At 34.6% G+C, this 14,868-nt stretch overlaps 1 protein-coding gene across 1 annotated transcript; it reads left to right on the top strand.

Moving 5' to 3' along the window:
• Positions 1 to 494: 494 nt before the first annotated feature.
• mthfs (5,10-methenyltetrahydrofolate synthetase (5-formyltetrahydrofolate cyclo-ligase)) lies at positions 495 to 8,801 on the top strand. The gene is made up of 3 exons (XM_052560033.1): positions 495 to 777; positions 2,064 to 2,328; positions 7,774 to 8,801. The coding sequence occupies exons 1-3, from the start codon at positions 667 to 669 to the stop codon at positions 7,998 to 8,000; spliced, it is 603 nt and encodes a 200-aa protein (XP_052415993.1). The 5' UTR covers positions 495 to 666; the 3' UTR covers positions 8,001 to 8,801.
• The last annotated feature ends 6,067 nt before the right edge of the window (positions 8,802 to 14,868 follow it).

The following is a 14,868-nucleotide window of genomic DNA, read 5'->3' on the forward strand; positions in this document are numbered from 1 at the left end:
TACTATTTTGTAAACTATAATATGCAAACAATTCGCAATTTTAACCTGATTGTAGTTTCTAAGTGAATTAGTATTTGTATTATTAATAATAATATTTAATAATAATAATGCATTACATTTACTGAATGACTAGAATTTAACACTTTTACTATTACATTTTGTTTGTTAAATTCTAGTCGTTCTTCTTACTCGTTTTTTATTGGTGTCTCACCAATAAAAAACAATCACAAAATCTAGTCTTTCAGTGTAACAATAGTTCAAATAATAGGTTAATATGTTTAATAGGTTACTAAAATGAGGGCAACTCAAAAAATATTCCGTCCCACGGAATAAAAAGTGTCAATCAAGTTTTCAAAAGAAATCAAATCAAGTTTTCAAAAGACTGTCCCTTTAAGGCTATTCCCTGGAATGTTTACCTTTCCTCAAAGGGCACATAAACTGACTCCGCCCACACAGGACGACTAATCCATTTTAAACTAGCCCCGCCCACTCAGGACAACTAATCTATCGTGTTCTAATCACTCGCACACGTGCAGACTACACTGATGTTTTGTTATCACTTTTTCACGAGTTGATCATTAACTGAGCTACTGCGATGATCATAGCGGTCACTGATTTTACGTGTTTGTTTGCAGTCTGACTGGGTTTGTGGCGCGAGGATTCATTATGGCAGCTCTGCGTGCAGCAAAACAAGCTTTGAGAAGAGAAATCAAGGGTCGAGTGGCGGCAGTGAGTGATCAGGAGAAACTGAGACAGTCTCGAGTTGTCTCTCAAAAGGTAAATGTCACTGTCACTGAGAGGAACGAGTTCACTGGCCTTGAAACATGGGACAGCAGTTGGATTATAATTGCATACATATAATGTCTGAGTAAAGGGCTTATGAAAATGATCAGGAGGAAACTAACGTTCTATTTACTTAAAGAAGAACCCATAGAACCAAAAATCTTGAGCTGCGCACGTGACGTTAGTTCAATAACGTTAACCTAGCAACCCGCATTAAAATTGTCTTTGATTTTGTGGTCTCAAGGTACAGAGATCATTTCTTAACCACTTAATACGTGGTTTTTGTTGCATCACAGAAAATATGCCCAAATACATTAACGTTTATTATTTAGAATGGTTTATTAATATATAAAAAAAATACATTTATTTAAATGTATTTTGTATGACAAACCTTTATTTTTCCTAATTTCAGATTCTCTATTTGCACATTTCTTTTTAAGATTTTTTATGTAAAAAGAAAGAATCTTTTCTGTTAATCAAAAACAGTATTAAAATAAGCAAATAATAAAAATAGAAGTGGTTAAATAAAATGTATATTTAAGTCAACAGGTACTTAATATATAATTATAATACATTACATGCAACAGTCCAGTAGAGGGTTGGAAAAAAATCTAATGCAACAATAAAAACAGGAAAAACAGTGTACAAATTTATTTAAATATAAAAAAAAAACAATTAATATTGACATAAATAAAAAGATAAAGGGATATTTAAATAACTCAACAGATAAATAATATTATATTAACAGTACAGCAACAAGTAGGGGGAAGAAATGCTATAATACAAAATAAATATTTGCCATTTAAAATAAGTTACAGATTTGTATTATTATTTTTTAGAGTATAAACTGTCTTTATACAAGAAACTATATAGATTCCTCTGAAATTTAAGGATGGGTATCCCCTATATGATTATGATAATATGTATCAATCTATGGCATATAAAAGATTGAAAGCCCTGCTTTAGAGATCATTGACCCTCATTTGTGATTGTTCATGCTCTTAATCCCAAAACGGTTAGCAATCGCAGGTGTTTGGAAAGTGCTTTGGTTGTTTTGACTCCTAATCTGCTAAGAAAATACCAATATACTTGTTTCATATTGAGGTGTTTTTGTTTATTACATTAATTATATGTTAATGCCAACACGTAATTGCATATCCTAGATTAACCAATATTCAACTGCGTAATTGTAATTCTTGCAGTTTATGTTAATCATGTTACAAATAAACTACAAACAATATAATCCGTGTTTATTAATGACTATCTAAACTTACGCCTAGTTGTTCAGGCATCCCAAATACCTGTCCAGCCAGCGTGTCGCTGTCTTCCTGAACATGCATGACGAGGTGCGCACACACGACATCCTGCAGGACATCTTCAAGAGGGGTAAAGCCTGCTTCATTCCCAGATACTTCACCCAGAGCAGTCATATGGACATGTTACGACTGCGAGACATGGAGGAGGTGAAGACACTGCCCCTCACGTCCTGGAACATCCAGCAGCCAGCAGACGACGACTGCGACAGAGAGGAAGCCCTGGCCACAGGTGAGATAGACACTAGACACTACCCTCTGACAAATCTTTCTCTTTTTTTTAAATTTAGATTACAGGTCAAATAAATATTAATAAAGTACATGTTAAAAAGCAATTGAAATACAGCTGAGTGTTGCATATTTAACCATATATCGTGGGGTTGTTGTCTAGTGTTATAGTATCAAAAAAATCAAATAAAATGTCGCACATTATGGCTTATCAAATCACAGAGGCTGCAGCTTCAGTATAAGCTGCAAGATTCAGAGTAAATCATTTACATGCGAGTAGCTCATGATCTGGTGTTTGTCTCAGATCCACTTGAACAGAGGTCAGTCAGAAAGTCAGTCAGCTATAAATATATTTATATTGTAATTTTACACTTTAAAATTAAATTGTAGTGTTTCGTAAATACTAGGTTTCGCGGTTATTGCAATGGCAATAAGAAACAATAAAAAAGTTGAATTGTGTAAAAAAGAAAAAAAAGAAAATCTTAAATACTAGATTTTAGTTTGTTTAATATAAAAAATATTATTATTATTAATTATTATAGTCATATTGATTTATAATCACACAATTTCCAACAAGTTTTACAAAAAAAAAAAAACATTGCAATCACAGCATTGAAAAATCACAGAGGAGGAGAAATCATTCCATAAGACCATTTACTTGTAACAAAATATACTAAATAAATTCTGCTACACATATTCACAGAGTTCTTAGCTAATACAATGAATAATAATAATATATTAATTATAATTATTACTTTTATAATGTGAGAAGAGCAGGTATTAAGGGTAAAAGAAAATATTGTACCATTAGAGGGTGCTCTCATCCCACAGTTACATTTGGCTTCATGTTCACTTACAGTAAAAGTAGGTGTCAACAGAAGCAAGTCAGAGGTTGGAGGTGTTTTATGTGTTACTGTGCAATAATAATTTCCAATAACTCCAATAAATAAAAAGAAAACCATGCATTAGCAGGGGCTATTTTTTCTCTATTATTTCTTCATTATTGTGTAATTTAGTAACTGTTAGACTCATGCAGTAGATTGTGTTATACTGCCTGAGTCATGAATTTACCGTCATATTTAATGTTTTCCCCCCACATTAATTTGCAGTAAGTGAATTATGACTCATAAATCATGGCATTGCCTGCATACTGCTAGTATTTATGGGTTTTGTGACTGTGGGCTGTTTATGGATATCAAAGATGTGCTTTTCATCTAATCATCCTAATTTACTATCTATACAGTTTACCTAATCTCTATCATTTATCATGGGGCTAATTAAAGCTGAAGTAAACCCCACATTCTAGCAGAATGCCTTGTTTTCTAAAGCAGATAGGAAAGAAATCAGCCGTGTGGTGGAGAATATAAACTAGGCAGGTGTTACAGGACGCCAGACCCCTGTGGAGGAAAGTAATAACTCGGAGATTAAAGTCTGTGAGTTTTAGCCCCAGATTTGATGGGGTGTTTGTGTATATGTGCATTAGAGAGAGGGAAGAGAACCACACCTGAGGAGGGGTGTAATCGTGCTCAACTGTCCCGGTGTGAGAGGGGAAGGGGGCTGTTTTTGTGCAGTTTGTTCCCGCAGAGTTAAACCGTCACCTTGAGCTCAGGACGTCCTGCAGCTTTCTCTCGCCTTTAAAGACAACATGAAACAAACATTTCTACGTTTATATGCTTTCTGATTTATGGTCTTTTTGTAGATGATTCAGTGCACGCAGCATTTAAAATGTTGGTATTTTAAAGCTAACATTAATTTTATAATTTGTTTCACCTCTGAAACAACTATACTTTATATACAGTAATACTTATTTTAGTATTATTGATATGAATTAGATTATAATTATGATTGTGAATTTTAATTTGTATTTTATTTTCATAGTATTTTTTTGTCATTTTTATTTATTAGTTTTAGCTTATTATAGTTTTAGTTTTTTTTACTTATAGTTATTTCAGTGTCATTGATATAGTTTGATTAAATTTGAATTTTTCTGTTTTTACTTTAATTTTCTCAAGGTCTTTTAAGTTTTCGTTTTTAAATGGCTTAATGGTATTTATTAACTTATTTTTATTTTCTGTTTATTAGTTTTAGTTATAATATACTAGGTGTTAGTTTAGTATCACTGATACACCATTATAATTAAATATATTGTAAATAATATAAATACTATGATTTAGATTTTTTTTCTGTTTTCACTGAATTTTACTTGGTTTTAGTTATGTTGTTTATTTGTAAAAAAAAATTGTCTATAATATTTATCAATTTGTATTTGTTTAGTTTTAACTTTTTTAAAAGGTCTATTTACTATTTATTCATTTTAATCAATTAGTTTTAGTTCATTTAGTACTTTGACATAAACTAAGCTTTTAATTTATTTTAATTTATTTATTTTTAATAGTTTGTTCCAGTTAATGATGATAACCCTGATATAATATTAATTTTATAATAGCTATTTAGATATTGTTTTAGGTTATTATGGTCATTTTGGTTGATATTTTGATTGTAGAAGTAAAATGGACATTGACTTCACTTTAGCATCTGTTGCCAACAAAAAGAAGAACATTAGATGAAATTGTCAGGTGTGTGTGTGTGTGTGTGTGTGTTTGAAGGAGGGACAATCTTTGCGTGCTCGTATAGGCAGTACATCACTGTGACACTAAGTGCTAGCAAGACTGAATGGTTTGAATCCAGCGAAGTGAACTTCATTGCCTATCTGTGTCTGATTGAGGTGCTCCGATAGCATTTAATCCTGCAATAACACTCCATTCCTCACTGTCTTCCTTTAAGGTCAAACCATGCCGCTTGTAAATCAACAAGTTTTATATGATTCCAACAAACATTTGGACTTAATGAACTGTGCCGGCTGGATGGAAAAACTCATATCTCCGGCTGCAGTATGAAAAGCGTCTCATAGATGCAGCTGTTAGAAGTGTATATGCCTAACCATACATGAAATGAGTCTCTGACAAATACAGCTGTTTTAGTGAATTGAAAATGATTTTTTTTTTTTTAATCCTTTAAGTAATCTTTTATGCCCATCAAAGCTGCATTTATTTGAAAACAACTGTTTTGTTTGTGAAAATGTTTTAAAATGACATTTATTCCTGTGATCAAAGCTGAATTTTCAGCATCAATACTCCAGTCCTCAGGGTCACAAGATCCTTCAGAACTAATTCTAATATGCTGATTTGCTGCTCAAGAAACATTTCTGATTATTAGCAATATATATTGATAACCGTTGTGCCGCTTCATAGTTTTGTGGAAACTATAATTCATTTATATATTATAATTCAATTATTTATATATATAAATTAATTAATAAAACAGTAGAAATATCTCAGTTTGTCCCCCTCTTTTCACATTTTAGCAGCATTATATGACTGAGGGTTTGTCATTGAAAAAATGAAAGCAATCATAAAAGTGTGCTTTTCATCTAGTAACAAAAAAATCTGAGGAATCCCCATCGGCACAAGCCTGTGTTTCTTCAAAATCTTTTTTGCTTCACCTTTTACACCAGAGGACTGAACTGGGATCGGCAGATAAAAAGATGAGATGAAGAGATGAGACGGGAGAAGATATATTTTGAAATCCTGCAAAGGGCTGACACACTTTCAGATCGAAACCTTGAGCAATTTGGGGACAAAATGATGATTTGAGATCTTGGACAGCCCCAGATGCTGCTAAGATTCGGTCTGAAAGCCTGATAAAAGTGTTCTGCAGAAATGATGATGAAGAGGTGATCTGATTGGTTCAGACTCATTAATAACAAAAGGATATTTTGAAGTATACAGTGGTGCACTGCAACCACTACTCCTTATGATTTCCCAACACAGTCGTGTCATGTTGAAAAATGTGTATGTAATAATCTTGTTCTGTGTTGATGCATTATTAATGAATGTTGAGGACAGGCTTATTAGAACAGAGGCGACAGTAAAATATTGAACAAGTGGTGCAGGAACAGGCTGTGATTGTGAGACGTTCACATCATTGAAATCAATATTTAATGGCTTTGCTTGTGTTTAAAATTCAGACTTGCAACACAGATTTCATGAAAACCAATAAATCAGACTGTCTCGCCACTTCGTTTTCAAAATCGGCAAACTTGTAAGGCTTTTATAAGCAATGGGTTTAAGCAATCCATTTGTGCATAAGTTGAAATACAATTTGCGTACAAATGCTTTTACAGAAATAATTTTTTCATGAACGAGACCCAGCAGACTCATTAGGAATGTAGAGTGTTTGTTGGCTACAACAGCGGAATGTAAATCTGTTGGTTTGTAAACTGTAACAATTTATGTATAGTTTAAAAGTTAATTTGTGAATTTAATATGTAGTGTTTGTTTCTTTTCATCAGAAAGCAAATCCTTTTGTACATAAATAGCTGAATGCAATTGTGATAGTTTACATACTAATGGATTTACGGATGAGAAGCACAGAAATTGGTGCTTGCATTTCAACCAAAAGTTTTACCAACAGTCTACCTAGAAGTGTGTTCTGCTCATGTCTCTTGTATCCCAAATTGTGAACTTAAAGTGTTTGTTGGCTAAACTCTTGTAAATAAAGGTGCTTAAAAGGTTATTCTCAGCTATGCCATAAGAACCATTTTTCTTTCACTCATTTGTCTCTCTTATGTTGTTTGTTGGCTGCATGAACGAAAATCTATTCACAAGTGCACCATTGCACTAAACATCTTGCACCTTGATTTTTTTGTTCTTTTCACATTTCAAAAAATATTCTAGAAATTGCTCAGAAACTGTAAAGTAAATTTCACAAATGCATACGAAGAAATGACACATTGAATTAAACGTGAAATTTCAGAAATAAAAAGTGGCTTAGCTATAAACTGCAAAACAAGCTATGTTCTTCCTCTAAGATTCTCTCATCCTCTAAATTTTTTTAGAATAATTGTTTGCTTCTCATAAAAATATATTAGTATCAGCATACTTTTGCAGTATATTTACTGCCACATTCTTGTGTTAATCAGCTAACCATCAAACCTGTTCTGTGTAATACTTATAATTAGCCACTAATTAGTTAGTCATTGCTTTACATGTCTGCAGCTATCATCTGCAAAAAGCTACTGTCATTTCAAAATAGACATTCATTGATTATATCCATCAATTAAAAAGCATGCATGATACATATTTCCCATTATAAATAGCCTGAATATATTTGCAAATGAACAGAAAGTCCATGTTCTTCTATAAAAGATATGTAACTTTTTTGTAAGCACATAGATGCTTTATGTTTCTAGCTCTTAAATGACAGTCTATTGCCTGAAATCCACTCAGTGGGGTTTCATTTCGGAGCATGTTTGGCTTCCCTGCAAGGGAAATTTCCTGAAAATTCACTGTATTGTACTGCAATGGAGTAAATTGAGCTCCAAAAGCAAATCTGCATAATCCACATAATCTTATTTAATTACTGTCTCTCCTTTCTAATTTTGTTACAGGAGGACTAGATCTTATCCTCATGCCTGGTTTGGGATTTGATAAGAAGGGGAATCGGCTTGGCAGAGGAAAGGGTTTCTACGACACGTATCTGGAGCGCTGTAGGACGCACCCAAAGGGAAAGCCGTACACCATCGCCTTGGCTTTCAAAGAGCAGCTGTGTGCTGAGGTCCCAGTGGGGGAACATGATATTCTTATTGATGAAGTCCTCTATGAAGACGAGGAATGAACTGCATCAGTCAGACCTTGATTTCAGCGCTGCTCAGAGTCTTTTGAATTCAAATGATTCCTGCGACATTGATCCCGTTTCTGAATGAAATGCATTAAATCTCTTTGGATGCAATCCATATTCTCGAATCAAATAATGTCTGGGGACTTCTTTCAGAGAAGAGCTTCTGTATCAGCATAAGAATTACCAAAAGGCTAAATATGCAGTCTGTCCTGACATTAAAGGAACAGTTCACTCAAAAACAGAAATGTGGCCTTTTTTTAGTCACTCGTGCTGTATTAAATGTCGTTGTTTTTCTATGAAGCAAGGAGATTTTTTTTTTAATCTTCATATGGTTAATCCTAATTCATTGAGACCATGTCTGTCACCATTAAAGTGCTCTTTATTACTTTTGCACTATATTCATAGTCCGTTGGTTTGAGGAACAGGCTGAATAATGAAAAGTCATTATTGAATGAAAACTCCTCCACTGAAGCTCTGAAATGTTCTTCACTACATATTTCTGATTTGGCGTGCCCATGTTTGGTTACAGCATGTGCTAAAATTACAGTGACTGTTTTCAAACTAGTTATTTTAATTTTGAGAGAAAGCTATCAGTATTAACTTTAATTTTAGTATGTTCCTCAGACAGGATTCAGAAGACATTTGCAGCACTTTTTCTTGTTGTTTTCTTTGTCTTTTTTGGAGTTTGAAATCTGTGTTCCACAGAAAATTTACATATGCAGGATGGAAATTACATGGGAGTGAACGAATAATGACAATTTGCATTTTGGGTAAAGAATAAAGATTGCTTCAAAAAGATCTTCTGTACCTGATTCTCCTTGATTTCTCTTGATGTATCATATACTGAAATCCTTCAACTTGAAATATTATATTATAGGCTTATCCTCCTATTTAAACACTATTAATAGTTAGTTTTATTCATAATATACAAGTGTAAACAAAAAATGTGCCTACTGAATACTTTTATAATATTTTATTTTGGCAATGACACAGTAAATTGATCAGAAGTAACTGTTAAACACAATGTTACAAAAGGTTTCTATTGTAAATAAATGCTGTTCTTCAGAATTGTATATTCGTCAATGAATCCTGGATCAATGTTTTTAACACTACTCTGCTTTAAATGTGTCGACAACTGAAAACTTAGCATTTAACAACTGAAAAAAAGCCATTGCACTGCATTACTGCATACTATACTCTTTTAAATAAAAGTATTTCGTCTATTCTTACACTGAACAAAATTAAAAATCAACACTTTTGTTTTTGCCCCCATTTTTCATAAGCTGAACTCAAAAGATCTAAGACTTTTTCTATGTACACAAAAGGTTTATTTCTCTCAAATATTGTTCATAAATCTGTTCTAAATCTGTGTTAGAGAGCACTCTCCTCTGCGAGATATTCCATCCACCTCACAGGTGTGGCATATCAAGATACTGATTAGACAGCATGAGTATTGCACAGGTGTGCCTTAGGCTGGACACAATAAAAGGCCACTATAAAATATGCAGTTTTACTATGTTGGGGGGTCCGAAAACCAGTCAGTATCTAGTGGGACCACCATTCGCCTCACCATTTTCCTCACAGTGCAACACATCACCTTCACACAGAGTTGATCAGGTTGTTGATTGTGGCCTGTGGAATGTTGGTCCACGCCTCTTCAATGGCTGTGCGTAGTTGTTGGATATTGGCAGGAACTGGAACATGCTGTCGTATACGCAGATCCAGAGAATCCCAAACACGCTCAATGGGTGACATGTCCAGAGTTGTATACAGATTCTTGCAACATGAAGCTGTGCATTATCATGCTGCAGGATGAGGTGATGGTCGTGGATGATTGGCACAACAATGAGCCTCAGGATCTCGTGACGGTATCTCTGTGCATTCAAAATGCCATCAATAAAATGAACCTGTTTTTGTTGTCCATAATATACACCTGCCCATACCATAACCCCACCACCACTCAATCCACAATGTTGACATCAGCAAACCGCTCACCCACACGACACCATACACGCTGTCTGCCATCTGCCCCGTACAGTGAAAACCAGGATTCATCCGTGAAGAGAACACCTCTATAAAGAGCCAGATGCCATCGAATGTGAGCATTTGCCCACTCAAGTCGGTTGCGACGACGAACTACAGTCAGGTCGAGACCCCGATGAGGACGACAAGCATTTAGCGGAGGAGCTTCCTTGAGATGGTTTCTGAAACTTTGTGCAGAAATTTTTGGTTATGCAAACCGATTGTTGCAGAAGCTGTCCAGCTGGCTGATCTAAGATGATCTTGGAGAATGATGCTGGATGTGGAGGTCCTGGGCTAGTGTGGTTACACGTGGTCTGCGGTGGTGAGGCCGGTTGAATGTACTGCCAAATTCTCTGGACTCATTTAACACATCTTCCCTCAAACAAAGATGGCTTATGGTAGAAAAATGTACATTCAATTCACGGAAAAAATATATGCATCTTGATATGCCACACCTGTGAGATGGATGGATTATCTCGGCAAAGGAGAAGTGCTCACTAACACAGATTTAGACACATTTGTGAACAATATTTGAGAGAAATAGGCCTTTTGTGTACATAGAAAAAGTCTTCGATCTTTGAGTTCAGCTCATAAAAAATGGGGGCAAAAACAAAAACTTTTATTAAAAAAAAAAAAAAAAAAAAAAAAAAATTGAGTGAACTTGCATTTAGATAAAATTTGTGAGAAACTGCATTTGACATCCTTTATTACCTCATTAAGCAGCAGAAGCATTGAGATAATGAGCAATTCTACATTTTACCCCCCCCCCTTCCATTTCTATAGTCTGATTGTCTATTTTTAAGGAACTTTGTTTTTGTGTTAAGATTCTTCAAATTAACCTTTTTTTCTGTTCTATGGAAAGAAATAACAGTAGCTATACATATTTGAAATGACACGCATGAAATTAATTAAATAATCACAGAATTTAGAAACCATATGTACTTTTGTGACTTTGGAGCCCCCTACACTGATGTAATTAGTATAGTGGTAAAAAAAAAAAAAAAACCCGCTTGCCTCTCTCATATTTATACACTTCAAATCAGCATCAAAATCTTATATAAACCACCCCATGAATGTTGTTTATGTTCAAATAGTGCTAAAAAGCTTATATTTCAATGTTTCCAGAGCTTCTAATATAATCTGCAATGACAATGACTTTAGCATCTGGTCATTGGCTATTAATTTACAAAGTGTTACTTAATCTGCCTTATTGCACTTTCTTCCATCCATAATCATTTGTGTGTGCTGTCTCTGCAGTTTTGGGGAAAGTTACCCTTAAAAGTTTAATGCATTACAATATCGTTTCTCCATGACAAAGCAAGTAATTTTTTTTTTTTTTTACTTTGTTCCTTTTTTGGAAAGTACTGTGCAATGTTACTTTTTCTCATCTGATGGGCTTGCTTGTTTGTTTTTAATATAAAAACATTCTATTTTTGGCAAAAGCCCTTTTACACCAAAAGTAAGATGAATAAGCCTCAGGCTGAAGGAAATAAATAAAGGATTTTTTTTTGTTGCATTCAATTATTGCAGGTTTGCGTTATATTCCAAGTTTGCTTTTCACAGTTTTTATTCATTTTGAGAAATACTGAATCTGTTTTTGTGCAAGAGAGATGAGTAAATAAATACTCACATTTAGTCTAGAATTACATGTTCACACCGTGCGCACAACACCTCTGCACTTACTCCAGATTTCTCTCAGCATGGGGACAGAAGAGCTGTCAGTCAAGATCATGGAAAAACAAAGCTGGAGTTACTTATTTGAAAAAAGACACTGTGTCTTGCTTTTGGAAAGAAACAGATGCCATTCGCTTCATAAGTCAGAGTAGAATTATTTTGATATTTAAAGAAAAAAAAACCATTTGCTTTAAGTTCAGCTGAATACAGTTTTGGCTTGTGGCATTTCATTCATTATAAATCTACATTTTGATTGTGCTTCTATAAAATCATTTCAGGAGAGTCGTGAGAGGGAGAATGAGGTGGAAAGCAAACACTCCCAACACCTGTACTACTGAGGGAAGATGAGAGGTTATAATAGCTATGAGACACTGTAATGTAGACGAGCCCTTCTTAGTTTAATCAATACAGTGGAATCAGACGCAGCAGTAAAGAACAAAGCACAAGATAAATGCAATACTACAGAGCAGTTCTGCATGATGACTACAGGAACAAGCATTATTGTGCCTGATTTTGTCCTTTTCAGATGATGAAAGAGGTAGAAATGTGAGGAAATCAAGGGGGGCACTTACATAAATGACTCTTGTTCTGTTCTCAGTGAATTCATAAAACAGAGCTAAGTGCGTGCACACTGATTCTGCTTCCTGTAAAATCAAACTCTGATTTTTTTGTGTTTCAAAAACAAACTCAATTTTCTGTCTGCTTCTTTTTCTTTCAGGTAGCCTATGTGTCTTGACCAAAGACATAGGCCATATTCATTAAATAATATATGATAAAGTTTGGGTATATGATTTTGTAGAAAGAAATTGAAAGTTCTATTCAGCAAGGATGCATATAAAATATGAAGCAGCACAACTCTTTTCAATGTTTCTTGAGCAGCAAATCAGTATATTAGATTGATTTCTGAAGCAATGTGTGTCACTGAAGACTGCACTGATGCTGAAAATTAAGCATTGCATCACAGGGTTAAATTACATTTTAAAATACATTTAACAGTTAATTTGTGATGATATTTCACAATATAACTGTATTTTGATCAGCCTTGGTCTTGGTCCACATTTTAAAAGGTATATGCAATAGCATGTAACAAATGTTTTAAACTCTATTCAATCTTCCATTTGATAGACAAGAAAGTACATTTGAAAAGTGCATTCATAGAGTGTCTTTAAAATACATGTGCATTAGATTTTAAATTCCATGCATTTCATCATTTATTATGGAATGCTGTTATGAATCATGCACAAAACTTGGAGCATTCATTAAAAAAAGAGTCATGGGTCCCTTGTACATTGTTGTACATTCATATATTCACATCTATAGATGAGGCCTCAGGCTGCTCAAAGCAGAAAAAAACAGCTGAATTCAGCATTGACCTTATGGCTAACTGGTCAGGAAGGGACAGAAATAGCGAAACCCTTTGTGTTTGCGTAATACTTTCTTATTTTGAATGTCTGCCATTTGCAGAGAAATCCCAGTAGACGTGATGATTAAAATAAAGCTGCTCTTTGCCCCGATATATAAGGACGCTTTCATTACAGCAGAAGGTTTCCTCGCCCAGTGCTGCATTTATCTTCTCAAACTGCCTCCTGCTTAATCAAAACCAGTAGGTTCCAAAGAATGATTCATTGGAGGGAAAAAAATCAATCAGAGGGAATGCCAGCTCACAGCACGGTCACCAGCTCATTATAAGAAATTAATAAGGTGAAATGAAGACGCTCGCTGGATGAGATTCGTGCTTTGACAGGTGAAGCTGGATGATGCAGAACGTACCGAGCAACCAGAAGTTCACATCTGGAGTTTGATCAGCCACACAATAATAGCGTGAACGAATCAGTCTATACAGAGATCCATCCAACCTTCTGTCATTATATGAAGTCTATCCATCCATATATATATATATATATATATATATATATACAGCTCTCTCTCCACATTCAATACCACAACTTAGGTGCCCTTGAGCAAGGCATCGAACCCCCAACTGCTCTCCGGGCGCCGCAGCATAAATGGCTGCCCACTGCTCCGGGTGTGTGCTCACAGTGTGTGTGTGTGTGTGTGTGTTCACTGCTCTGTGTGTGTGCACTTCGGATGGGTTAAATGCAGAGCACAAATTCTGAGTATGGGTCACCATACTTGGCTGAATGTCACTTCACTTTCACTTTATATATATATATATATATATATATATGCATATATATATGCATACAGATAGTGCTTTACATCCATCCATCCATCCATCCAAAATTCGATCACTGCACTGTATATACAGATAGATCCATCCACTCTTCCATCTAATGCTATGTTATTTATCTATCCATCCATCAGCTATATTGAAGCATGGCAGCAGGTTTGAGGTGGTTAAAGCTGGTTATAAAATGGTTATGAGCTGGTCCTGAGCAACTAGCTCCTCCTCAGGACCAACTATAAGCACCAATAGTTCAAACCAACTGCCATACTTCAAAACATACTTAAACAGCATATGCTGTTTTTTTTTTTTTTTTACATCTGTCATCTATCTATCCATCTAAAACTTGATGGATGGATGCAGTTTTTTGGCCTTCAAAATCTCAACCCCCATTCACTGCCATTATACCGCTTGGAAGAGCCAGGAAATATTTAACATTAATCTGACTTGTATTCTTCTGAATGAAAGTCAGTGACTTGAGGATGAGTGAATCATATTTAGGTGAAGTATCCCTTTTATGCCATACAATTTTGAAATATTAAAAGCAGCACGTGGCCTTCAAGGCTTTTTAACTTTTTAGGCTAGGCTAGCTTTATTAAACTGCCATCAATGATAGTTTGTCTTTTTTTTTCTTCTTAAAATAAAAGTATTGTGATTTTTATCTGTCAAATATTTCGGGAGGATATCTGCAATTTGTCATACTGATTTTTTTGCATTTACAAAAACTTTACAGCGGTACCACCAGATACTAAACTCTTACAAGACTCACATTTAGGATTTCTGCAGAACTCTAAATAAACTAATTACAGAAGAACAATGGTTACCATCCTAAAACAACAACAAAGGTTAAAATCATGTTTTTTGGGGGGAAACTAATGATTGATAGACCTGTCTTGCATGGTTTTCACCAACATTTATCATGATGAAATAATTCTCCTTCATGAATGTTTGATTGACTGTGATGAACAGTGTTGAGAGAAATAA

The sequence above is a fragment of the Carassius gibelio genome, chromosome B7, assembly GCF_023724105.1.
Source record: "Carassius gibelio isolate Cgi1373 ecotype wild population from Czech Republic chromosome B7, carGib1.2-hapl.c, whole genome shotgun sequence".
Taxonomy (NCBI): domain Eukaryota; kingdom Metazoa; phylum Chordata; class Actinopteri; order Cypriniformes; family Cyprinidae; genus Carassius; species Carassius gibelio.

What these genes read in the sequence shown, in the direction of transcription:
- mthfs (XM_052560033.1), top strand. Translation starts at nt 667, where the DNA reads ATGGCAGCTCTGCGTGCAGCAAAACAAGCTTTGAGAAGAGAAATCAAG. An exon ending in CTCGAGTTGTCTCTCAAAAG is followed by an intron (nt 778 to 2,063) that starts GTAAATGTCACT and finishes ACTTACGCCTAG; the next exon opens with TTGTTCAGGCATCCCAAATA. An exon ending in AGAGGAAGCCCTGGCCACAG is followed by an intron (nt 2,329 to 7,773) that starts GTGAGATAGACA and finishes ATTTTGTTACAG; the next exon opens with GAGGACTAGATCTTATCCTC.